At 44.0% G+C, this 26,504-nt stretch overlaps 2 protein-coding genes and 1 long non-coding RNA gene across 3 annotated transcripts; 1 reads left to right on the forward strand and 2 right to left on the reverse strand.

Annotated features, from left to right (window-relative positions):
• Positions 1-98: 98 nt before the first annotated feature.
• pum1 (pumilio RNA-binding family member 1) lies at positions 99-18,817 on the reverse strand. The gene is made up of 23 exons (XM_057021555.1): positions 18,667-18,817; positions 15,618-15,790; positions 14,530-14,652; positions 14,339-14,407; positions 13,213-13,318; positions 12,907-13,097; positions 12,532-12,704; positions 12,190-12,454; positions 12,001-12,094; positions 11,310-11,408; positions 9,852-9,994; positions 9,325-9,463; positions 9,099-9,233; positions 8,635-8,934; positions 8,294-8,536; positions 7,692-7,962; positions 5,901-6,030; positions 5,653-5,787; positions 3,564-3,701; positions 3,032-3,157; positions 2,713-2,834; positions 2,441-2,633; positions 99-1,777 (listed from the first exon to the last, which is right to left on the reverse strand). The coding sequence occupies exons 2-23, from the start codon at positions 15,777-15,779 to the stop codon at positions 1,646-1,648; spliced, it is 3,489 nt and encodes a 1,162-aa protein (XP_056877535.1). The 5' UTR covers positions 15,780-15,790; positions 18,667-18,817; the 3' UTR covers positions 99-1,645.
• LOC130518729 (uncharacterized) lies at positions 17,904-19,578 on the forward strand. The gene is made up of 2 exons (XR_008948127.1): positions 17,904-18,387; positions 18,453-19,578. It is a non-coding gene; the product is annotated as an uncharacterized LOC130518729 (long non-coding RNA).
• Positions 19,579-20,234: 656 nt separating this feature from the next.
• nkain1 (sodium/potassium transporting ATPase interacting 1) lies at positions 20,235-26,348 on the reverse strand. Its single transcript, XM_057021559.1, has 8 exons — positions 25,932-26,348; positions 25,382-25,729; positions 24,058-24,195; positions 23,889-23,969; positions 23,332-23,529; positions 23,124-23,184; positions 22,265-22,346; positions 20,235-21,690 (listed from the first exon to the last, which is right to left on the reverse strand). Exons 2-8 carry the CDS (start codon positions 25,433-25,435, stop codon positions 21,681-21,683), a joined length of 624 nt encoding a protein of 207 aa, XP_056877539.1. The 5' UTR covers positions 25,436-25,729; positions 25,932-26,348; the 3' UTR covers positions 20,235-21,680.
• Positions 26,349-26,504: the final 156 nt, after the last annotated feature.

Consider the following 26,504-nt stretch of genomic DNA (forward strand, 5'->3'; position numbering starts at 1 on the left):
GATTGTTGTGCGGCCGTATTCAAATTAAGCGGATTAGCAGGTTCTGACCTGCAACAGTTAGGAGTCGGGTTTCTCACGCAATAAAGCACACAAGACGGTTAAATTTTCGAACTTTTTTTGTTCTGTTTGGTTTTCAAAATAAAGATCACACAATTGTTTAGAGACAATCTACAACAGGAGTTACAAAAAATAGTTGCCCAGGCAATAAGCATACACAGGTTCTGTTAACTATACACATATGGTTACAGGTGTGCTCGTAGTAAATATACACAAGGCTGCTCCAAATATACACCGCGCAGGGGCGGACTGCCTCTCTCACCCAAAAGGACATTGATAGTATGATACAGCACTTACAGCACTAGAGAAAATGCCAAACAACACAAGATTCTCCTCTGTACAATCCATCTGTTTACCACTGTGAAAATAGTCATGGTAACAAGGGAGGGCCAAATGAGTCAAATGTTCCATCCAATACCCATACACATGACACATTTCAGCAGGTAAAGCATTCATATAAAAAGATCTTTAAGAAAAAAAGTCCCAAAAAAAAAGAAGCAAAAAACAAAACAACATTCAATATAACCCAGAAGACACCACTAAATCTAACATAACGTGTCCAATTGGGGATCAGTGGGAGATCGACGTCTTAAGTTAAGCAGTGACGAGATAAAACCGAGCGTGGTGAATCTTTGTACAAGTACTACGCTGTATAGAAAGGGCTTTCCAAAACAAAAAAAATTTTGATATTACAATTTACAATATACAACAACTCATATGTCACAACCAAGGAGGTGAGAATATACACTGAAATGCACAGTTTTTTTTTTTCCTAGGATTTTTTTCAGTGAGATTTTTTTCTTTTTTTCTTCTCATACCAAAAAGGGTGGTAAAGCACTTTTACATTACAAGGGTTTACAAATGTACAATTATACAGTCAGAAGTATGTGGTCACTACTAGGATACATTATAGATACAGATTCAACATCAAAACCCAGAAAAACTACAAAGTTTTATATATATATTTATATATATATGCAAAGGTCTACACCAAGTATACACGTTATATTTATAGAAGCAAGACCAGAAAAAACGATTCTCCCATGCTAAATGATCTGTCTGCTGGTTAGCTGATGGCGTGTTTTCATCTACGATTCTGTTGTGTAAGAAAAAAAATTAAATACTTGTTCATCTCATAATAGTAACTAGTATTGGGTCGGGGACAAGAGGATTGTGTGTTCAGCAGTAGCAAAAAAGTAAAATATTTTCTGAATCCAGTAAAAAAAAAGAAAAAAAAAAAAGAAAAAAGACAAATACGGGATGGAGAGGCATGAGTTTACTCTCTTCATTCCTGCCCACTATTCCCTTCCTCCCCGGTTTAAAAGGTGAGGGGTCAAATGGGGGGAGGGGAACAAATTGAAGGAGGAAAAACAAAAATCTAAGGCTGACTGCAAAAGGCTCCTCTCCAACAGCCACCATTGAAGCAAGGAAACACGATTTCCTCCCAGAGGAGGATTTAAAGGACAGTGGGCACAAGACCTGCTCTGGGGTCAGATGGGGCATGAGGGTAAGCCTGGGAGACATGGGGATTGGGAGGGGGAGGGGTGGGACAGGTTGTCGACAATATCCAGGCGTGGGGGTTGGTCGTTTACATGATGCCATTCGGAGGGCCGCAGAGGGGACCCAGGTCAACACCATTCTTCATATAGTACTTTTCCAGCTTGGCCAGGATGTGTTTTCCATACGTGTACTTCCTCAGGGTGGAAATGTGAGGCCGGATCTGTACGGACACCAACAGATGTGAACAGGGTGCACTAGAATCGGACCCAGTCCTCAAAGGTCTCAGGCCAGCCGGGTTTTCTGTCCTCCCAGGCAGAAATAGGCAGGAAACCAGAGGAAGCGTGCTCTACCCAGTAGGGCAGAAAACCCAGATTGTGTAGCCCTCCAGGACTGGGTTTGGACAACTCTGCACTAAATGGTCCACATCCTGAAAAAACTTTCCTCATAGATTTTTTCCCCCAATACATTTTACAACAGTCATTTACATGGGTGCAGCCTTCACCATTTAAATTAACTACCGTATTGGCCCGAATATAAGACGACCCTGATTATAAGACGACCCCCTCTTTTTCAGTCTTATTTCAACGCAAAAAACACCGTCTTATATTCGGGCCAATACGGTATAATGCGGAAACTTGTTTTACAGAGAGAAAGAGAGACAGAACAGAGAGAATAAAGCCCCCCTGACTTTATTTTCTTAACTTCTATGTAATTAGCCACTTCTCTGAATAGAAAAATACTTGTGGTTCATATGAACGGGCTTCATTTGATGCCTGTGTTGCCGCGGGCAGGTTTTCCATGCAAACCAGTTTAAAAGTAATTAAAATAGGTTGGAAACTATCCGCTGGTGCTCCAAAATTACCACCCTTCCCTCTCCACTTACCTTGTGCATTACGATCTTCCGCTGGGTGGGCTCTGCCACGTCGATCATTTTCTGCACCACGTAGTTGGCGTACTGGTCCTTCATCATGGTGTATAAGGCACTGTGGGGACCCTCAGTCAGGCTGCACACCTCATCTATCAGCAGCGCTCGTTCTGCCCGGGATGCATGGGTCACACACTTCTCCACCACATTACTGCACAGGCAAAGATGGGAAATTCATGAAGACGCATATGACGCATGTCGATGTAAGAATGTACTTTTTTGGCATTAACCTTGCAAACTTGTGCTGGCTCAGGCCTAGCACGTTTCCTCTGATTTCAGCCACTATCTTGCTCTTATCTTCAGCTCGCCCGTGCTCCAAAACGTGCTGGATGACGTAGTTGCCATACTGGTCCTAAATAAAACCACACTGGTATCAATTAAAATGTTAAAACACCAGCTGGTGCTTCTCAAGTCACATCAAACATGCAGCCAAGTTAAAAAACCTGGAATGAGAGAGGCTTTATCTAGGCCAATGTGAGGTGTCTTTATCCTGCAAAACAACTGGCGGGAGACAAAAAGAGGTGGTTGTGTGTGTGTGTGGCTGCTTACCTGCACAAGCTGCTCTGTGTGTTGATGGAGCTCTTCCAGTATAGGCAGCGTCTGTTCAGGAAGGCAGTGTTCGAGAATGCGTTGGATGACTCTGCAGCCGTAAGGGTGAGTGGAGAGGGCAAAGACCTGAGAAGCACAGAATGTACACCCTTAAAAGTTGCCCGAGAGGTAAGATGAGCGACACCCTCGCAGATGTTGCGCATTCACATTCTTTTTCAGAGACGACACATTTCTGGCACAATGACAGCAGGAAAGCTTGTAATACCTAACACACGACTAGGATAAAAAACAGTCACGTGTCCGTGAGCTCTTCTGCCAGGGAGATGCCTTTAAAGGATGCGGAAATCCTTCAATTTTAATGAATACTTTATGCTAATGTAACATTTAGCTGGTGATTACAAGATGGCTACTGCTCTCATGGTAACAAACGAGCCTCTAGAAAGGAGAGTGCAAATCTGAACTATCCCTAAAGAACAATAACAAATCTGTTTGCCTGTTTGTGGTTGTCATGTGTGTCCACGTGCAGACCCACCTGTCCCTTGAAGGCGTCTATGATGAAGTGCAACGCGTGGGGCTGGACGCACTCGATACACTTCTGTACCACATGGTTCCCGTTTTGGTCCTTCACACACTTCAACACGTGGCCGTCCAGCTCCCTCACCATCTCGCTCTGGACGACAGTTGGACAACAGAGGCTCACGTGACCGTTTGTGGTAGGACCCTGCTTGAAAGCATTTTCAAACCTCTCCCACGTTTTTCACAATGGCTCCAGGCCCAACAAACAGGAGCCGTCTTTGAACAGCTGCCCTGGAGAAATCTGCTGAAGTCCATTACAGGGAGATGAATTCTTTTCTTTCACAGACTCGCTCACTCTTTACCCTCCCCCCCAAGACCATTTCCTGTGGATGTTCAGCTAGATTTTTCTTCTTACTACCTGCAGTGCAGCATTTGCATATAAACAGTGGTACCATTAGCTTCATTCAAGGCTGATGACAGAGTGCCTGTGAGGACCCTGCTGCGAGAAGAGGCAGCTGCATACACAAAGCTAATATGCAGATGAAAATATTTCAGGGAAGTACTTTATGGATGATGCTTCCTGGTAAACAGAAATTACTGAACCAGAGCAACGCATTTCCCATCCTGGGCTGGAAGAAAATATTTGTGCCTTAAAAATGGGGATCTGAATTACGACAATGTTGGGCCAATATGTGCAACACAGCAATTGAGTCAAGCAGTTTGTTTAAGTCTAAACAAGTTGACAGAGTAGCATTTAGCACTCTTCCCATTTCTTAGAGATGGGGTCAAAAGAGCAATAGTGAGCTAATGTAAACGAGCAATTCTTATTTGTGCATGGTCTGTGCAGGCAACAGACAGCAGAGGACTGGGGGTTAGGGAAACTGTGAGAAAAAGGTACAGCTGTGAGTGGCGTATCCCTTCTGTGAATAGGGCTCTGCACAGTGTGTGTGTTAGTGAGAGACTGTGGAGGGAGTGGGCGAGTGTGTGTGTGTGTGAGAGACGGGGTTGATAAAGTTCCCGTTATGCTCGATAATTACTTCAAAACTTGACTCAACGGGAGAAAGGTGTGTCCAGAGCGTTTTTATACCACACTGTTGCTACAAAGGGAATTGGCCCCCATGTTGAGGGTCTGTTAAAACCTAGAAATTAAACAATGAATAAGTCTCTTCTGTTCTCCTTCACTTCAATTTAGAGATTAAAACAGGATCGCATTAGTTCGACACTGCGGGCATTTAAATAACCGCTAATTATTCACTGAAATCTATGACTCATTTAAGTGCTAAAACGGGTGCTAAAAATATTGAAAACATAAATAAAATGGTGTCAAATTAATGATCATAATGATTTACTTCAATGGCAAGTTGGAAAATGTTACCAGACAACAGTTTCTGTTATTCTGCAGTTTAATCAGGAAGAAATTGATATTTTGATTTAGACTATTTAATAAACTAGAATGAGCTTTTAAAGTTCTTATGTGACTTTTAAACCAAACCTATTACTGCAGTGCTGATATCTCAGCCATTTTCTCGTCTTGTCTCGTTTTCTGCCGCTTATCCAGATCCGGGTCGCGGAGGCAGCAGCTTCGGGAGGGGTGCCCAGGCAGCCCTCTCCCCGGCCACTTCCATCAGCTCTTCCGGGGGAACCCCCAGCCGCTCCCAAGCCAGGCGAGAGATGTAATCTCTCCACCTAGTCCTGGGCCGACCACGAGGCCGCCTCCCGGTGGGACATGTCCTAGCCAGATGCCCGAGCCTCCCCAGCTGACTCCTCTCGATGTGGAGAAGCAGCGGCTCTACTCCGAGCCCCTCCCGGATATCTGAGCTTCTCTCCCCATCTCTAAGGCTGAGTTTGGCCACCCTGCGGAGGAAACTCATTTCGGCCGCTTGTATCCGCGAGCTCGTTCTTTCGGTCATCACCCAACGTCGATGGCCATAGGTGAGGACTGGGACGTAGATCGACCGGTAAATCGAGAGCTTCGCCTTCCAGCTCAGCTCCTTCTTCACCATAACCATCTCAGCCACTTTATTTTTTTAACCACTTTGAACCCATCATATGGACCTCAGCAAGTAACTGGATTAGCATGGATGCAATGAATCTGGTGCACTTACAATGACCTGCTGATCCGAGGGAATGAACTCCAGAGCCTTCTGTATGACCCTGCAGCCATACATCTGCAGGGCAAGGGACAAAACATGTCCTCTGATCCTCTCCGCCAGAGCCAGCTTCTGGTCCAGGCTGCCAAACTGAAGCACATAAAACAGCCCGTGAACACTCACATCCACAAACAGGATTTTACCATGAATGATCAATCTGCAAAAATCAATATTTATTTCTATATTAATGAATGAGGACATACCTCAAAGAACTTCTGAATAACGTAATTTCCAAACACATCGACCATGAGCTGGTATGCGGCCTGCAGTATCTCACTGAAGACAAGCTGGCGCTCTGCTGAACTGGCTCGCTCCAATTTCAGCTGAATAAACCTTTGACAGAGACAAAACAAACATATTAACCACAAACTCTATCAAGCTCAATTGCTGTTTTTCTGCTTTATTTGATCGCTTTTATTAAATTCTACAATATATATATATATCAAGGTCCTAGGAGAAAGAACTGTATATAGTCTGCTCGTCTAAAACTAATTTCATATACTGAGGGGATTTTACAATATCCGACAGTGACAGAGTAAAACAGAAAAAGATGTTCAAAGAATGAGTGAAAACTCTTTTCCTGACCCGAGGGAACACAGACCAAATGAGATTAAATTCCAAGCAGAGTAAAGACAAGAACAAACTGCATAGCCTGTGAAGTGAGGTGGCGAATGCCAGGACAAACCCAGACGAAGAACAGCGAAGCTTACAGAGTAAGGACAGAATGTCTGGAATTCGTATCCAGGACATTAGGGCTGTACAGTATACATGAGAAAGCAAGATCCATATTCATTACCAGATGAGTTGCTACACAGGTGTGAGGCAGCTTATGCTGAATGCTTCCCAAAGGGAACTTGGCCATCAATTACATCCAACAACAGAACAATATCATGGAGCACAACCAGGGTCTGTTCTCGCTCCTCTACATCTCTTGCTGTAATCCGTTTCGTTTCCAGATCCTGTTAATCAAACTGGGACATCTCTCTAACCACCTCACTTCTCTAACATCTAACAGTCATCGTCCATTATCTGTCACCTAGACCAGCAATTCTTCCACCCAGGCTCCCCCTCAAACACAAACCCAAATAAATGTTTTAGCGGTGAGGTTATTTTTTCCCCAAGTTTAAAAATACCCTTCCCGGTGGGCATTTGCCATTGTTTTTTTCTTCTCGCGTTAGTCACTACAAAATGATTAAAGCCTTGACCATCTGAAAGTAACTCAAAGACAGCGACAGGCTGTAAAAACACAGATCCTAGAAAAATGTGCCTTAGATTTCTACTAAATAAGGGGGTTCTGCTATTCAGTGTGCTCCAAAAGTGATTGTGCATGAATGAGTGTAACAAAGGTAAAGGGACAAAGTGACTAACGTTCTTCAGCAAAGACAAGGTTATAAGATTTTACTGGGGAAATTATCCTATGGAGGGCTGCCAATTTCTATCCAATTAAGGGGAAAAGACAAAATACTGAAATAGAATCTAATGGATAATTGTTTAACAATACCTCCAAGTATGAATAAGGAGCACATGCAGGGATTTAACACTTCAATAATGGAAAAACATTTGCCTTCCCACAGTCGGTGCTGAACTTTGATCCAGCACCAACCTATGAACTTGACCACCTGTTTTTCTAGCACTGCCTCGAGATCCAAACACAGAGATTCACAACGACCTCAAGTAAAAACAGGGGAGGGACCAAATGTTCTGTTTGCACAGAACATTTGTTCTTGGATCTCTGTGAAGTTTGAGCCAATAATAGAAAGTTATACAGTGAGATGATTTGCTACAGCATTTGGCCAGAAAACACCATGCAAGTTACTGCCACTAACTACATCCAAATCCAGTTAGTTCTCAAAATGTGACTGTCATTACAACAAGTGAATGTCTCATGGCTTTTGATTTGGAGTCAACAACACTGCACATTTAAAAAGAAGTTGACACACTCATCAAGGGTGCTGCACTGCGTGACATGAATAACCCAGGAGATCTTTGCATACCTGCTGCCATGCTGATCCTGGCTGAACTCCATAATGTGTCCAGCAATGTCTCTGAGCTGCAGGTTGGGGTAGCGATTATTTCTGAAGTCCTCCAGAAGGCGGCTTCGTCCTGATGGCATCACATCTGACATTCCATAGCGTAGCCGCGATGAAGGGAAAAGTTGGCTGCTGGGGGAAAATAGGGACGAGCCTGAGCTAGCAGCGCTGCGGTATTTCGCCTCTGCTCCTGGGGCTGCAGAGATGAACCGTCCGCTGCCGTTGGTCAGACCTCCTGCAGGGTGAGAAACAGCAATTATGATTAATGACACTAGTGCTAGCATACAAAACATTAAGTTCTGCAGCCTAACGAAGAACTTTTTTTTTTAAAGGCAAGAGCTAGTTTATCCAGAAATGTGCATTGTCATGAAGTAGAGTATTTGACCCCATCCTGCATTTCAGTCCATTAAATTCATTAAACCTTCATGAAACTATCCAGTTTCAATGTGAGACGTCTATTGTAAAATTTACCAAACAAGGATTGTTCTAAATAAAGCTAAATAAATATGGGCTTTAAAAAAGTCAATGCTCTACAACTAAACCCATTGAAGATGTGAAATACACACCAAGATTGAGGTTGGATGAAGAACTGTGATTGGACAAGGAAGGTGGGGGCGTGAGAGAATGAGAGGGGCCCTGATTAGGCAAGGGCATTCCCACAGGGCCTGGGGAAGGACTGAAGCCTAATGTGCCATTATAGAAGCCTCCGTGGCCGATAGGGGTGAGGCTAGACGGTGTGCGTTTGTATAGCTCATTGTTGCCGGTCAGAGAGTCTCGTCTGGAACCGCTGCCACCACTCGAATTCGCCACTAGAGGGAGACACACGCCAGTAATGAACCAACTGGAGACAGGACAAAAGAATGCTGCTTTTGGGTTTCATGCAAGTGTGAGGATTAATAAATTTCACCTGCAGTTCCAAATCCTCCCAATGTGGCTCCCAGTGTGGCACCAAGGGAGGAGGATGTGGGTTGGCTGAAACCCAAGGAGGCAGAACCTGGTCCAGGCTGGCCAGATCCTTGTGAAAAAAGTGAGGAACTCTGGGAAGAGCTGTTGAGGGAAGATGATCCATAGAAAGAGCTTCCTCCCAGAGCACCTCCTGGCCCACCCTGTTGCTGAGGCTGCTGGGATGTCATGGCACGAAATGGACCATTTGCCCCACCACCCAAACCACCATTGGCACCACCAGCAGATGCAGCTGCTGCTGCAACTGATGAAAGAGAGACACGTAATAAGTAAAAATCAAATACAAGTGGTTACAAAAATAAAGTTTGCAGTGTCTTAACTCTTGTGTAAGTAGAGCTGGTTTTGTTTACACAAAGACCAGAAGATATTCAGCTATTAGTCTAAACGTGTAGGCGAGTACCACCTTACCTGCTTGCGCTGCAGAAGGGGATATGATGACAGACGCCGGGGCCATGAGGCGGACAGGGCCACTTCTGGCTCCAGTGTTGACCACCAGGGCCCCTGTTTGATCATAGTAGGCTGCTGGGGCCAAAACTGGGTAGCCTGTAAAAAAATAACAACAATAAGCTAATCAACTCGAGTTCTGAATAGAGATTTTGCTTTAAAGCAAATAAAAATGCAAAGCCCCACTCACCAGGGACTCCTGCTGCCAGCCCCTGTCCAAAGGCAAGGGCTGAGTTAACTGCTGCTGCTGCAACCAGCTGGTCATTCTGTTGCCCCTGCTGACCTTGGCTTGGTGTTAAAGGCCGCTGGTTGCCACCAGCACGCATCACCTGCACAACAAAGAAGATTTAATTTTCCTTCCACTCTTAACATGCTAATGTCTGCATTTCAATTCAGAAACCCTGTGGTGCACCTGCAGATCCTATAATGCTCTTGTAGGTTCTTACACACATAGTAGCACGTAGAAAAAAACCCAAGTTGAATGTATCAAAATCAAATCAATCTTTATTTATATAGCATCTTTTACAATCAAAATTGTTTCAAGGCGCTTTCCAGAATCCCAGGGCCTGACCCCAGACAAGCAGAAAAAACTCCCCTTTAACAGGAGAGGAGAGGAGAGGGAGGAGGAGGAGAGGAGAGGAGAGGAGAGGAGAGGAGAGGAGAGGAGAGGAGAGGAGAGGAGAGGAGAGGAGAATGATCAACTGTCAGTTTTCTGACCTGCTGTTGGTTCTGCTGGCCCTGATTTGCAGCCTGCTGGTTAGCCGAGTTGTTGGCTGCAGCCGCCTGTTGCTGGAAGAGATTGGCTGGGTAAACACCCCAGGGGGTCACACCATAGTACTGGGGAGGCATCACTGCCGGACCTAGATGCAAACAAAGACAGAAATAATACAGGTGTGATCAAACAACTGGTTGTGCCAATACATTTTCTTCCTGTCTTGTTTTGCAAGTAAGATCCCAGGGGCCGATTTCAGAAGGCAGGTTTGGTGAAAATCCTGAGTTAGTCAGCCCTGAGATGAGGGAAAGTGTTTTTTTGGTTTCACAAAGCCAGCTCAGCTCAACTCGGAGTCAATCACCCGGGGCAACATTTCTCCGTGAAACTAACCTGCCCTCTGCTCTTAAGCTGCAGCCAACCGACTGAAGGCAGTGACAGATGTGACCTGACCTTTTTATCGAGCCAGCAGATGTTGAACCGCGGATACGCCACAGAAATCTCCATCAGAAAAAGATTATCAGACCTCGATTATTATTTTATTCTAGCTCAAGATAAAGAGTTATGGTTTTGGTATTTTAGGACATTGCTGTCACAGTAAACCTTCAATGTGATAAACCTTTATTTCTATAGCAGCCTACATACAATAAGTTTATGATTGGGGATTGTTTCCACTGTCACTGATAGCCTATCGACCAGATCCGAGTTTAAGCAAATTAACTTGATTACTAATATATGGTGCATCATATTCCTGTGGCGACACCTGGGGGACAACAAACTGTAGAACTCCGACTCCTCTGAAGGTTCTCATTCCCTCTGTGGTTGTCCCCAGACCCAGGCTGCTAAACCTCAATGATTCAGTGGACAGTGATTCTTTGGCAGATGTGCAGCTGGCTTTGTATGAATTATCTCACATTTTCCTGCTATTCCTGTTGATCTTCTTTCTTTTCTACACTCCTGCGATCGCTTTTGCGTAGCGTCGCTGGTGCATCATAGCAACATAACGGTGTCTCACAGCGAGAGGCTCGTTCCAGTCAGAGATGGCAGTCAGAACTGCCCCCTCTCATAATGAAAATCCAATACTCATTTCCTCAATTAAATGATTCAATCAGCAATTTTCTGCCACACAAGCTCTCGCACTTCTGCTGCGGCTTTGCTTCCCCCCCCCATATGCTTCCTTACTGCTTTTGGTCATCAATACTTCCAACCTTACTGGGAAGAAGTGGGAGGATCAAGGCTTGTTTACACCTGTAGCCGTGGTGAATCATGTCATCTACCTTCCATTTATAAGGCTTGTTAGATCCTCATCGCTTTAACTCAGAGTTGATTGAATTAACCCATCTTAACACCTGTTCTGAAACTGAAAACTTGACAGGTCTGATTTGCTCAAGCTAGAGTTCAGATTGTGGCTCAAAGTTTTGGTAACCTACTTTCTGAAATGGGTCCAAGCTCAAATCATGTCTCACCTAATGTGGCGGCTGCAGCGAGTCCAGCAGCATAGGGGTCTGTCCCGGGTGGCGCAGCACTTATGATGTAAGGATTGGGCACAAATGCTGGGGCCAGACCTAAAGGGGAGCCAGTGACGAAACAACTCAGATTAACGTTAGAACTACCTTAAAAAACATTTAATCCTCAGTCTTAAAAGAATGATTATAAACCCACCGAGTAATTACTGACCTAAAAGCAACAGAACCATTGACAGGCTCATTGAAATGCATAGAATATACATTAGGTAAAATACCACAGCCTGCTACTACTTTAGCAACCTGTCAGCTTACTAAACATTCCTTATACGTGCTGAAATCTAACAATGGAAAGCCCACAAACACAAGTACAGCAACAGGATGGAAATTAACTACGATACAGTTGTATAGGGCACAACAAATACTAGTTCTTCAATTAAAAATATAGGCATGTGACTGGATTTTTTTTTAAATATGCCTGAGTTATGAGCAGCCACTCTCCCACAGCATTATATTTCATTGCCATTTATAAATGTATTGTAATTAACGAACCAAGTTTACCAATGTCAAAATAGAAATATCAAAAAAATATGAAATCACCATGGCAGGGACAAAACTGGTTAAATGAAAGGCCAAAATGGTTGAAATATTTGATGACTAGCCATGCATGAATACATTGAAATCTTTTTCCTACCAATGTGAGGCTGCTGTGCTGCTGCCAGAGCATACTGTTGTTGCTGGGCGGCTGTTAACTGCTGCACTGCGAGGGCATTGTTTCTCTGAAACAGCTGCACAAAGCACATTCATGGATAAACTGCATTTTGAAGACAACTTCTTAGAGGCAGCTAATGGCAAAAGACCAAGAATTTGATGTTACTCTTACCTGCTGCTGGTTGGTGTAATCGAACAAGCCCACTGTGGGCGCCGAGTCCATCTGCATCTGAGAATTGTAGTCGAACTGCAGTGGTTCCATTACAGACTCCATGTGATCCATTGTGACACCACCTTGTTCTACACCAGAGAAGTCCTCAGGGGGTTTTGGACCTCCACCACCTCCCAGGGGCGTCAGGCCTTCTGCCCCTACACCCCCGGGACCACCAAGCAAGTCACTCTCAGGGCCAGAGGGTGGAATGCTGCCTTGAGGACGACTGAAATTGACAAAGGATGAAGAGTTAAAGTATATGTGTATGTTACAAACATTACGCCTATTGAGACGGTGTCCTACCCAAAATCTTTGACATCAACATCAAGACCATTCTGTACAGGCAGCCCGTTGGGATTAATGGCGTCAACTATGACATCGACTTCACTTTCTGTAAGTTCTTTCAGTTTTTCTCCTTCAAAAGTTGCTTTTGGCTTCTCCCTCTTCTCCTCCTCCACCTCTCCATCTCTCTGCCCCTAGGAAATGTAGAGAACAGGGAAAAATGAGTAAAAGAATAGAATGAAGCAGGCATTACCTGTCGGATATTGATAACCACTTAAGATAATCGTTAAGGACAAAAGTCATGTGTAATTACTTTTCAAGTGACTGAATGAGGACTATCTGAAGAAACAGATCGATAAGATCTTTAAAGGTTTAAATCAAACCTCCCAAACTTACGTAGGGTCCTTTTCGGAGGCAGGAATCCAGTTTATCCGCTGGTGAGGAGGAGAGGACATACTCGACCATGCTGACTCCCAGCCCTCCACTCTCAGAACGTGGCGACATCACAGAGCCCACCCCAACCTCACCACCATGGAAACCCTGCCCTGGCCGACGGGACACCATAATGGGCTGAGACACTGAGTGATCTAAAAGGACAGTTTTAAAGAGATATTAGACACTGTTTACAATGACATTGGAATCATTCAATTGAAAAATCCTATGAATTCCATTTCTATATAAGAAATTGTATTCTGTTATTACCAGAGGCACCCCATGCACTGTCCCTCCACTGGTCCAAAAAGATTCCTTTTGGTCCATCCTTCCCAGAGTCATCCGTCTCCCAGAATTTCTTACCAGTTAGTAGCTGCTACATAAGGGACAGAACAAAGAGGAGCAGTTTAAACCCAAAGAAAGTGATATTTAGATTTGGTCTTCAAGTCCAAGCTGAGCTCCTGCATTTACTCAAAAAGATTTATAAAGATACATTCCCATGTGGTGGTGAATAGTTGTGTTTAAAACAAACAAATAAACAAACACAACAATGCAGCTTGCCAAAGAATTTAATGAAGAAATGTGGGACAAAGTTAACAACTGCAATGCACGTTTACACAAGTGTTAACAAATGGGAAACACTTAAATAGCAGTAAGGTGTAAAGTAAAGTAAGGTGCACGCTGTGATTCTGAATGGTTGCTTTCCTGCCGCCTGAAAAAACACGCTCTCTAGAGACAACACAGGGGACGTAATGGTCAGAAAACACTAAAGGGACAGGCTGTGCACCAAAATACACAACAACCCTCCAGTCAATCACCAACAAGAGGGTTGGGGGGGGGGGGGGGGGTGCGTTTGCAGGTATAATTTGGATTTGGCTCTGCCATTATAGCAACATTAGTGTAGCACAGCCCCAATTCCAATTTTGATGCGCACTAATGCCAGTTATGGAATAATTGTGGGTGGGGAGAGCTTGCTCCTTTTTTTGTAGTTACTTAGAACGTCAATGGTAGTAACATCCTGCAAGGTTGCATAGCGCACGTTTAAGTTAGCCACCTTCAAGGCCTGCTGGTGCATGAATGGATTTAATGTCATTGCCCCACAGACTATCGTTGATCTAGGAACAACGTTTCACACTATAAAACTTCTTGAACCTGAGCAGAAGGGAGTCAAAAAGAGTTACACAGATCTGAGATTGTGATGCTCTCCCCAAACTGTGACAATGAAAATTCAAATAACGTGTAACACACGGACATTGAGTTAAGTCGAGTTTTCCAACATGTTTTCTTGTAATCTAATGAACTCTGGGCTTATTGCCCTTAACTTAATACATACATATTTAGTGTGTGGTCACACAAGACACATTTTCTGGAGCTAGACAAGAGCCTGAACTCTTACCTCTCCCATGGCACGGCCCTCTAGAGCCAGGGCCTGAAAATCATGGTTCAGTTCATCCATTGACCTCACCTGTGGATAGACAAGTCAGGCATGACTGAAAATATACCAGCCAACCAGTATCAAGTTAAACAACAGATTTACAGCATGACATTTTTGATATAAATCCTCTATAAAAACCTGTTTGCACACACCTGACTGTCATGAATATTATCTCCAGTTGGCCAACGATGCTTCCCAGGCTGTTCACCATGCTGTCGCTGAAAGAAATAATCTACCATGGCATCATCTTGAGAACGTCCAGCACCCGCCACACCCTTGAAAAAACAAAACACAAATATACATATTATCTTGTAAATAGTTGTGTCAACAACAACGAGCCAACTGAAGAAAGAACTAAATGGGATAATATATTGACAAAATGGCATTCAATTGGACAATAATGACTATTGTAAATTATATGAACAGGTGAGAACTGCACATATGTCCAAACTGAAGATAACATTTATCACGTCATAAAATATTATATCTCTAAAGGCTGACATCATAAAGTCTGGTAACTGTTAAACTACAGTCTGTTTTAATGCTTATAGTTAGTTTACCCCCCCCCCCCACCCCCCCCGCCCACACACACACACGTGATAATTAATGACAGATTATTAATAAACTCAATACTGACAAACCATGAACACCAAGCAGCACCTTATTTTAGCTCTGTTAAGAACAATGTAAACCATATATTCCAATCATCAATAACCTCAATCTCCCACAGTTTTGGCTGTGGTCCCAGAACCTTCTTCTCCAAGGAACCCCGTGGGTCCAGGCTAGACTAAACATACTGAACTTAATTTTAGCAGCTTCCATTTAACTGGGTACTTTATTTAAATCTTGATGACCAGCACTGATTTTCTCTTGGCACCAGCGCTCCAGCCTCCCCCCACTGTAGTGTTTGTGTATCAGAGGCGTGTCAGATGAACTTGGAGTGACCTGCTTTTAGGCAACCCTTCTTCAGAGTTATTGTTCTATAGCACTATTGTAGATCATCTAGATTGATTTACACACATCCAGAGGAAGCAAATGTCCTATATTTCAGAAATCCCCGAGTAGATTCACAGATGCAAGTTTCAGTTATTCTGTAAAAAGCACATTTCCCAATAGTCACAGAAAATGAAAGTTGTGGCATTACTGAAACTTTGGTCTGCAGTGATAAACACAATATTTACATCCACCTGTGTATAAATGAAGGGACTATATTTTAAAGTGTCAAAGTTATCAGATTTACCTGTTGACTAGGTGGCGTGGCCTGAGAGGTCTGCCCGGTTGGAGGGGCATGCCCTCCGCTGCTGAGCACCACCGGCATGCTGGGAGATGTAGTTCTATGGTGGGGGCTGAATGAATCCTGCCAGAGCACTGCTTTCCTCTTCAACACACACACACTGCTCATTCCACCACAGCCTTTTTAAAGAGAAAAATACAAAGACACACACAAGTGTTAATAGAAAAAAAAAATAAAAGAGTGTGAAACTGGGCTACGGTGGCAAGTTTCACTTCACCATCCTGAAACTCTTGCTGGCCAATTTTTAAACAGGTACAAAGTTTAATGACTTGGATCAGACAGTATGTGTTAAGGGAAGCTTCTTAAATGCATGAATTTGCTCTATCTTGTAGTTAAAAGCATCTGCGTTTTCTGTGCCATTTTTGATAGTTACCAAAATCTTTGTGTTTCGGTATCTTGATTAGACAAATGAAGAAAATCAAACATTTTCCCCCTGGGCTCCAAGTAATTGGAAAAAAAGGTTTAACAGCAGCTTATCAAACTACTCGTTAAAATGTTTTGTAACTGCACCTCACCGACTTCCTTTACAACATTCTTTACCAGTGAACAATAATCAGGACCAAAAACAATAGACAATAATCACAATTACTGTATTCAAGAAATTAGCGTGCTCGCACTTTGAAGGATATTATTGTGTCACATCAGTAGTTTTACAACATTTGTTATACCGTGCCAAGATTAAGGCTTCACAATCATCCTGCTGTAATTAGTTAACAGAATTACAGGAATTATGGCGCAGAGGTCACGTGACACTGATGTGACCCAATGCTAACATTTAAGTCTCTGCAATTCTTTTCAAATGTAATATGTTAACTGACAACTTTACTGATGCGTCTGACAACTACCTGTTCTGGCAGCAGCTGCTCATAAACCCAGGAGCAAAGCTCGTCGGACGGGTTAGAGAAACTGGTTTACGATGGAGAAGGTGGCATTTACTCTGCTCACACGGTGGCTCCCAAAAGTTAGCTTTTTTAAATGTAAGCAGAACCTAACAAACGTCATTTTCCTCTCAAGAAATTTTCCTGCGAAGTTTTGTAATCCACCCACAGTGTTTTAATAAAGTTTCGGGAAACTAGAAAGTTGTACGTGTAGTTTTTTTAACCTTGGTGACACAATCTATCAGAAATGATACACTGGCTTTTTAGACATAACAACATGGCTGAACTTCTAAAAACATTTAATTTTCCACTTATTTCTGGACTACAGTACACCTTTAGCCTGGAACTTACTTTGACATCTAGTTAGTTATGTTGGTACAGAATTCCTGCAATATTTCGACCTAAGTAAATCAAAAACTTCCATAATGATTCATGAAATCAGCAGGGTTACTGTTCCGACTGCTTTGAAAGAAAACGGTCATGTTTTGCCTCAAATTGAAATAAAACATAATACATTCTGACCTACTACAGACTGCAATTATTGCATAGAGATGTATGTTAAACCACAATGCAACAAAGTCAACAGCCTGCTGTCTGGCTAGAGCTTTCATTCATTTCTCACCACAACAGGTAAAGGAAGCCCAGGCAAATGCAGGTTTGTTAAAAAAGGCCTTGATCTCAGGTTTCTGTTTTAGAAACCTTCTGCGTCACTTTAAAGCTAAATCACAGAGCTGTTGCTTAAATAACTGAACATTGTCGAATATTTTGGCTGCATATTCCTCTGTGAAGAAATTGAAAGACCAGAGTCCCTGTTTATCCATGTTAAAAGGATAATGTAAAAATTACTGTTATGTGTCGGTGACTAAATCTGTTTGGTTGTCCCGATCATCAACACAACAGCCCCCAGTACTTTTCAACTACAAAGGGATATAATTTGTATTTCACAACCTGTCCTTACCACAAGCTGTAATCTCTCTCAAAATTACCAGTTTCACATTAGTGTCCCTACAGGCTCGGAGGAAATTGCACACACACCATCCTACACTGAGCTCTATAAAGTAATTAACTTTGTCACTGTCTGGCTGACACTGTGAAATCAACACATTCAGCTTAATCTCAAGTCTGCTGGAACCATTGTGCAACACCACCTCCATAAAGGCAAAAACCAACAGCCGACTAGCCAAACAATCCCAAAAGGTACAAACAAAGCAGCCTGCCAAGTGATCACTCACATTTTTCTCATGCTTGTTTTCCTTCACTTGACGCTCTACACCATATTTTGGCTCTTCGTGCGCTCTCTGCAGCTCTGAGATCAGTTGCTGCACGACCCGGAAATCCACAACGGTGGCCGATCCCCCAGGCGACGCGCACACGACTTGTTATGCTATAAGTTTCCCTTATTGCGCACGGAAACGCGATCTGGGTTCCATAATCGAACGGGGTTAATCATTATTCAGCACCGGGGATATGTACGGTGCACATCGGGCACAAACCGGGGTGTGACAATACGTCCAGAAATCTACAGCTAGCATGAGATAACGTTAGGTGTCTCGGAGACCGACCAAACATTTTTATCCAAACAGACATGACACATCAAAACGAAGAGGGCTGTGGGGTGTAGAAGCTTCCTGACACAAGTAGTCGCCGTTATGTTGGGACAAGGTTCATTTCCATGCATCCATGCAACTCGCTCCAGTCTCGGATCTGCTGTGGTGCGTTCACTGCCCGTATCTACCAACAATAACACGGCCTCCTGACACAAGCTTAGCCCGGGCGAGCCGGTGGCTAAAACGAAGCTCCCCAGTTCAGCTTTACCAACGCTAGCGGCTTCTATAACGGTAAATTTACAATTTATGACATACCTGCGGGTGCCTACCTGTCTCCCGACCTCGCAACCCCACAGGTCCCGTGATGCGGATGCTAACAAAGGCCCGTACGCTGTCTGGAGCGGAAGACCGACACAACGGGAGGAAGGAGGCGAGAACGAGAGCCAGTCGCTCAAGCCACATAAAACACCCATCTTTACCCTTTTGGGCCCGCCATGAGAACAATAATGAGCCGGTGCGCGAGTTAAGGCTCCCCTGTACTGTCGCGACGGGGAAGGAGGCAATACTCACCGGCGGAGAGGATGGATGGTCGCGGATTTCAGCCCCAATTTCTCTCCGACACCCCAGGATTTCACTCCGACAACATGGCGGCTCGGTGGAGGAGCAGGCGGGCGCGCTGCATGACGGGAAGGGATGAGAGAGAGCGTGCGGTTCATTGCGCCAACCGGGAGAGGAGGGAGGGAGGGCCGCACCGGAGCGGTCCCTTTGTCGTGACGCGACCGTTGGGTGCGTTTTCAAAAACGGCGTGTTATTCAGGTCGTTTGTTGAAAAGCCTTTTTTAAAATGTCCGTTTATGTCTTTTTATCGCGACCTCATAGATGCAAAAACAACCCAGTCATAAAGCGTCCTTACAAATAAGAAACCAACGTGTTGTTGATATTCTCGGTAATTACAACAAAAAATATAATGGAGGGAAGCAATTCAGAGGAAATGATGCCCCCGATGGTTCTGAGATCTTTACCAAATGTTAAGGATATCCAGCTATATATCCAAATATAACTTCTGTTTTTAATATTCTTAGTTTTTATACATTGTAACTCATTCATTCACAGAAAAAAATAAACAATATGATGAATAGTGGAGACAAGGCAGCATTATAAATTACATGAGTTGCTTTTTTTTAAAATCAAATTAAATCCTACTCATAAATGATCATGATCACTGCCAAATGGATGTTGTGTAAAAATCATTTTAGCTTCTATCACCTGGTGAGTTTTTGCCCCAAGAATTTAGAGTTAGATGTTTTTGTGCTTGTATTTTTTTTATTATTGCCCAACAGATAGCAGGCCCTGTTAACTGATAAAAACCAACTCTTTTTGAGATATAAGGTTGTAAATAAAATATAATAAATAATCCAATGTAAATCTGGAATTAAAGCAGATGTCTGAACCATTAATAAAAATAAATGACTAGAAAAATCCATGAATGCTTTCAAATTGAAGCATCAGTCTGACAGTAGTGGACTACAGGAGGAAGAAAACATGCCCAGCGCCTGTTCATCGTTGGGGAGATGGCGGCTGACTTCAAGTTCCTGGGTCTCACAATCGAAGAGGACCTTCCCTGCATGGAGTGCAAAGACCATCGCGCTTGTGACTAAGGCCCAGCAGACACTGTATTTAACTCAGAAACCAACTCTTGGGGAAGCTGCTGGTGCTCTATAAAGAAAAATGTGTGATGGGTTTGCCAGCTGCACAGCCGCAGATAGGAGAGTGTTCCAGGGAGACATCACCGCCGCTCAGAAGACCATTGGGTGTCCTCTGGCCTCAGTTAAAAAATGTAAAGTTCCCTCTGCCCCACAAAAGCCAGGAAGATAGTAGGGACTCATCTGATCCCAGTCACCCTCTGTTCAAATTTAGTCCAGTACCTATTTAATTTTATCATTTACTCTATTTTTTATTATTCATTTATGCACCAATTAGTTTGTTACATTCAATTTCATTGAACAATGATAATTTGTCTGTTCAGTTCACCCTTGAGGACGTGAAGGACACTGGGTCCAAATGCATCTATGACACGTTCTGTTATCCAGAAATGAATAAAAAGCAATCAGAACTAGCTGGATATGACAACAGAAGCCATTTTAATGTAGAAAGTGTATTTTTTTTATTGTTATTTCAAACTTCACTTCAAGGACTTCATCTCATACCTGCCGCCCTCATTTCTTCAGGTGTTAAACTACAAAAACAACTCAGCGCTTGTGTCTTCATCACTTTAGGTGTTCTATATTGCTGTGCTCCATGTGGAGATTAGCTGATGAGCTGCAAGAAAAGATTTGGGGGGGAGTTTGCTACCAAATGGAGAACAAGAAGAACAGGTAGAAATAAAAAGTGGGATTTTTACCCTTCTCCATATAGGTCAGCACCCCCAAAACATCTTCCCTTTACTAAGTGGAACCAACAAAATAATCATTGCCTGGTTATTTACATGCAGAGTATGCCCACTGCCCTCCCCTATAGAGTGCACTATTACCTGAACCCAAAGCCATCTGATTCCCCAGTTCTACCACATCACATGCCCAATAGAATTTACGGTTATGAAAACTAGAGATGTATTTTTTTGGCATCAACAAACATCAGTAAATAGTAAATTGTGCTTTAACTGCAGCACCGGTTGAGATGCTCCTTCTTGATGCACTGTGCTCTCATCCAATGCTAACTCTCAAGCAAATGCAAATTTACCCCCTCAAGTGGCACTTTAATATGTTTGCAGTTGTATGAGAAAACATGTTTTAGCTGTTTTTCTTTTTCATCCTAATTTCTGGATTCATTCAATATTCATATGTCCAGAAACTAAACTGTTGTGGTCCACATAATTGCCGCTTTTGGCTAATATTTAAATCTACAAAATATATCCAACCTCATCCTTTAAATAGTTCAGATTGTGGTTGTAAACAGGCTGAATAGGAACTTTGAATGGGAAAAGATGGCTGAGGGAAAAGGAATCAAAAGACTGCTCTAGTTTGACGTCACCACATTCTAAAACAACAACAGGTACGAGCTACGCCTTTTTTATGCGTTCCCACCCACGACCCGAGATAAACATACCCCCAACATAAAAAAAATGTTAAAAAATCACAAGGACACCAAATGGTAAGAGTCCAGGGTGCGACCACAGACCACCAGTCACTCTGAATGTCCCCAAGGAGTTACATCTCGAGCACACGATGCACACACGCTTGTAAGAGTGTTGAGGGCTGGCAGTTCTGTGTCTTCGGTGAGTTGATAAAGGATTCCCCAGCTTCTTCGTACCTTTCCTCCTCATCTTCCTTCACCATTTGCTCGCACCATCTGGCGTGCTGGTTCTTCCCTGAGCTTGTTACATTCTCTTCAGGGATGCATCTCTGTCAGATCGAAGCACACCAGAGCACACACGCACTCAAACACACGCACGCACACCTCCCTCTGGGAGAGTGAGTCCATTCTTCGGGTAAACTGACACACACAGTGAGCGTAATCAAGGCAACCACTGCTTTCCATCCACAGTGACACTATCAAGACTTGACCTGTAGGGGGTGCTAGCGAGAGTTAACCAGCCCTGTGAATCAGATAGGATCCATATCAGTGAACTTCACAGAAGAAATCAATTTACTGTGTACTGCACTCTGATGTATTCACACAAAAACATTTGAAAAAAATAAAATAAAACAACAACTGAGAGCTGAGATCAACCTAATGACATCATCTGTGCTATTTTGGGCCAGAGAAAAGAGGCAGACAATGACTTGAGATTTTAAGGCATGATAGAAGAAGAATTATAATTAGACAAGTTGCACTGTGGGAAAGGTTACATATTACACAATGTTACATACCTAAACAGGTTTAACCTCACATTTCTGATAAAGGAAAACTAGTGTATTTTTGAGATTATATCCTTGCTAGCTGCTAGGATAATATTTTAGATACAAGTAAAGACAAATTACTCACCAATATTACAGTTAACATGCATGGCTTTGCGTATTTCCATGCAAAATACATTTTGTATTTAGTATTATAAGGGTTTGTAAGACAGTGGTACTATTAAATCAGGAACTTTTTTGATCGTTGACGCATTACTCTCTGAAACGCAGGTTCAAAAGCAGGGAGAAATGCTTGATAACTTTGTGACTCACGTGTAAAGAGGCTGCAGTTGCAGGTGAGAAGACTTCTGTGGGGGCTGGTAGCCATAGGAGTCAAAGCCACCAATAAAATCAACTGTGGGAGACAGAAAGGAGGAGGCAACATTACCCTATTCTTAAATGCACTTCGAAGAGTGTTATAAAAAGCTCGTATTCTAATTTTAGATCTAATTTTCAACCTATTAAAGGATCAGATGTTATCGCCGTGTGCAGAATTTGTAGAAGATGCGCAGATGCATCATCTTTCTCGGTGTTTCCATATGTCACTGATACGGACTGTATTATCTTTCCCCCTTGATCCAAACTCGTGGTGCCAGTCAAGGAACGAAACCCAGTTACATCAGTAAAGATGCATACTATAGATCTCACGTTGAAATATCATCCAAACTGGCTGCCTGTTAAATGTGCTATGCACCATTCAGGCTGATACGCAACGATGGAAAATAACTGCTTTACATTTAGGCATTTTTCCACCATCATGCTACAACATAGACGTTTGTGCAACATACAAACTGAAGGATCATTAAAACACCAAGACAGGAATTAAGTTATATATGCGTCATATTCTAACCACAGGACTTAACAAGCCCGACTGGTGCGAGCGAAACAGTCACAGCAACACTGTAGGTGACAGACTGACACTCTGGTAGGAAGCAGATACACTTCAGGCGTCCCACAGATGGGATCCATCTGGACCGACGCGGAAAAACCAATGAGCATGAGTGTTTACACCCCGAATCCAAACCCGCTTATGCAAAAGGTGCATGTCATTATGACACAGGCAAAACTGAAAGCATCAACAAAGCAGTCGAGGAGGATGGACAAGCTCTTAAGAGGAGACAGAAGCACTCACAGCTGTCCTCGTCATCCTGGAAGACTTTGCTCACGTAGCAGGCGTACACGAAGCCAAAGAGCTGTTGGACAGAAATAACAAAGTTACTGTTGCTGTAGGCTGAGTAACTGCTGATGGTGAGTGCCTGTTTATTGTTTGAGGCGTGTGTTAGCAGAAGATTGAAGATCAGCATGCACAGGACAGATTCTGTGTGTGTTATGATACGTACAGCCAGCAGGATCTGCACAGCTGAACTCAACACCTCTATGTACTGGTAGTCCAGAAGACAACTAGAGACAGTGATGACATGGTGGCCATCAGGGGCAATGAGCGAGTCTCGCACTGGTGTTACTAGGCAACCAGGGCCATGCTCCATCCACCATGAGCGATGGAGGGATGTGTTGAATGTCATGAGAAAGTCCCTCTCCTGGAGAGAAAAAAAAGAAGAATAAACCACATCACAAAGTCCTCAGTTGACTTCACAGGGATGAGTTGAAATCCATGATCTAAAACTGGGACACAATTCAATAAGGATAATTCGCAGATTTATGGGGCTCAAACCCAGTAAAATCAGGTCAGAATGCTAAATGTTAACTTATTCTAAAGCAGAACATGCACACAACATGCTCTAAATCTGTATTCTAAATCAAGTAAAGTATAAATAAAGTATTAATGCCAGAATATGAAATGCCTTATTACGGAAGTAACGATTTAACATGAGCCGAAAAACAAGAGTGTATGTGCACATTGAGGATTGTGTGCAACAAATCTAAAAATACACACTACCTGTGACAGGTTTCCAACCTCCAGATAGAAGCAGATAATAAATGCGTTCCAGCCCACCCAGAGGACCAACCATACTGCATACTGAAAAACACAGATGGTCATCAGATTCCGTAGCCACCATCTCAACTGCTGGCTGTTGAAATCAAGGAGGAACTGATGATGTACTTACAAATATGAGGTATCTGAAACGAAACTGTACCGTGCCAAACATGCCCAGGATGACAGCCATAATGTGCAGGAAGTTGGCTAAGATGGGGGCCCACTGGTAGCCTAGAAAGTCAAAGACCTGTCTTTGAAGGGCTGCCACCTAGAGGACAGGAGGAAAAGGTCACATGTCATCCGTCAGTGTGTGAAAAAGATGGGCGACAACAGTCCTCATAAACATGAGGCAAAGGATCTCAGGGGCCACCTGCTGTCAACAGCTGCAGTAAGTAGATTTTTGACTCTTTAAGCATGTTTGGCTGTGTGTGCTCCAAACCCTGGCATCTGTAAGGAGCGCAATAAATTGGCATTTAACTCGTGCGCTACATAACTTCAAGCGAATGTTAGGCACCGCGTGTGTGTATAAGCACACGGACACGTGTTCACAGCTGCGTTCGACATTTTGCAGAGCTCTAAACTAGTCAATGAAATCTTAATTGGGCTTACTATTTATATATTTACAGCATTCTTGTGCATGTGCACTATGTATATTATATACTGTTTTCTTTGAGCATCTGGATAGACTGGCTGAAGCTTTATTTTAGCGTTATAGGAGGCAAACACACACACACACACAAAGATATATACATCTTTCTACACACACACACACATAAAATCTCTTGACAGGGACACACACATAGGTCTGCCGCAGTTGTTTCCATGGTAACCGCCTGGAGCACCAGCCAGTCCAGTGACTGGAAAAAAGGAGCACCCCCTAAAAGCTCCCCAAACTAATGAGAATCCTACGGCCTGGATCCCCCTGACAAAACAACTCATCAGCCCGGTGAACAAAAGCCAGGACAACAAGCCCTCCCCGCGGCCCGCATCACACTCACGACTGTAACAGATACTGTCTCATATTACACTCTTATTACATTTTAGACAGATACTCTAAAGCTATTTGTGGACTCAGGGAATAGCTAACTTTAACTCCAGAATGGAGACCAGATGGTGAGCAGGGCCTCCTCGTCCTGCTTAACATTCACATAGATTTGCCAGAAGGGGCGATCACCCCTCTCCCTGCCTCACAGACCACCCCAGCCTCCATGTGCCTCCACTGGCTTGTTCCCTGTGCTTCAAAGGGACAGGCACACACCCTGGTCTGTAATGTGGTATGGCACCCCAGCAGCTGCAGCTCAAAGCATTTTTTTGGTTTGACTGCAAATGGGGGGGCGGAACAAAACGTCTGATTTCAACTATACATCGCACGTAATTATATACATGTGATTAGTAAGCAGGGGGGGCTCGGAAACATACAAAAACAAACATGATCTTTGCATGTGCATACTTACCAACTGCAGTGAACATATCACTAACAGCGTGCATCTTCCGTCACACTTTCCCATCTTGGAGGGCTCTGGACGCGGCTTGGAGCCGCGCAGGCTCCGGGGGAAAGACGAGTCCCCGTTTAGATCCAGACTGGCGAAACGTCTCGGTTCACACCATTCCCTTCAGAAATGACCCGACCAAGGCCTCCTGACACCCTGTCGCTCTGGCGTCTCAGTTACAGCGTCGAACCCATCGTGGCCGCTGGGGGTTATTGGTGAATTCCCGTGCGTTTTATTGGGAGGGGGGGGTCCACTTCTCACGGGCCTGCTGCGGTCCAACCAACACCGAAGACCCGACCACCTCGGCCACACCTTCCAGAGAGGGGGCACACAAAGGCACAAAGAAAGACAGAAAGCTGTCACGAAGAGCCTCCGGCTATGAACCAAAATGAGTATCATATGATGCCTAATCACACGGTGGAGAAAGGGCGGAGGAGCGAGCCCGCAGTGTTACTACGACTAATGTAGGGCTACATGCACTCTGTTATGGACAAAGCAGACCGTTGTGACTCACCAATTTTGAGGAACACAAGAGAGTTCCCCTTCTCTCCGCGCCCGAATCTTATTCCCCTTTAAATAATCGGCCCGGGAGTGGGCTGGCTCACCCGTTCTGTCCTCCTCAGTCTGGGTTTTGGGCTCCTTCGCTCCGTCTCCCGCCGTCTTTGTCAACAGTCGGTGGTGGGGCAGTCGCAGAAGGAGCCGCGGAGAAAAGAGAGAGGGAGGTAGGGAGGCAGCGAGAGAGAGAGAGAGACGGGGGGTGGGGGCTCTCACCGTGTTCCCCTCGAGGAGGAGCCGCGTGGATTCTGCAGCCCCGCGTGCGCGGGCGCGAGGTGGTCTGGAGGAGCACAAAAGAACCGGCGGGGGCTCGCGCTGGTGATTCAGACAGCCGAGAATAATCAATTGTGGAAGCGCCTCCGCGAGCAGGCAGCGCGGGCACGCGGCTCCGCTCTTCACCCGCGGTTATTGCGGAAACCAACACAATTAACATCCGTGTCTAATGTCAGCTAATGACCTGCTAATGAAGTCGAAGCTTGATAAAGTGAGACGCGTTGGTTTAAGAGCGCGCAGACGAGCGCCCACTGGGAAA

The sequence above is a fragment of the Takifugu flavidus genome, chromosome 21, assembly GCF_003711565.1.
Source record: "Takifugu flavidus isolate HTHZ2018 chromosome 21, ASM371156v2, whole genome shotgun sequence".
Taxonomy (NCBI): Eukaryota; Metazoa; Chordata; class Actinopteri; order Tetraodontiformes; family Tetraodontidae; genus Takifugu; species Takifugu flavidus.

Coding starts and splice junctions, on each gene's coding strand:
- pum1 (XM_057021555.1), bottom strand. CDS start 15,779: ATGAGCAGTGTGTGTGTGTTGAAGAGGAAAGCAGTGCTCTGGCAGGAT. Junction 8,935..9,098: donor CCCTTCTGCAGCGCAAGCAG/GTAAGGTGGTAC, acceptor CTCTTTCATCAG/TTGCAGCAGCAGCTGCATCT. Junction 2,634..2,712: donor AGCCAGCACAAGTTTGCAAG/GTTAATGCCAAA, acceptor TTGCCTGTGCAG/TAATGTGGTGGAGAAGTGTG.
- nkain1 (XM_057021559.1), bottom strand. CDS start 25,435: ATGGGAAAGTGTGACGGAAGATGCACGCTGTTAGTGATATGTTCACTG. Junction 24,196..25,381: donor TGATATGTTCACTGCAGTTG/GTAAGTATGCAC, acceptor CCTGTCCTCTAG/GTGGCAGCCCTTCAAAGACA. Junction 23,530..23,888: donor AGGTTGGAAACCTGTCACAG/GTAGTGTGTATT, acceptor TTTTCTCTCCAG/GAGAGGGACTTTCTCATGAC.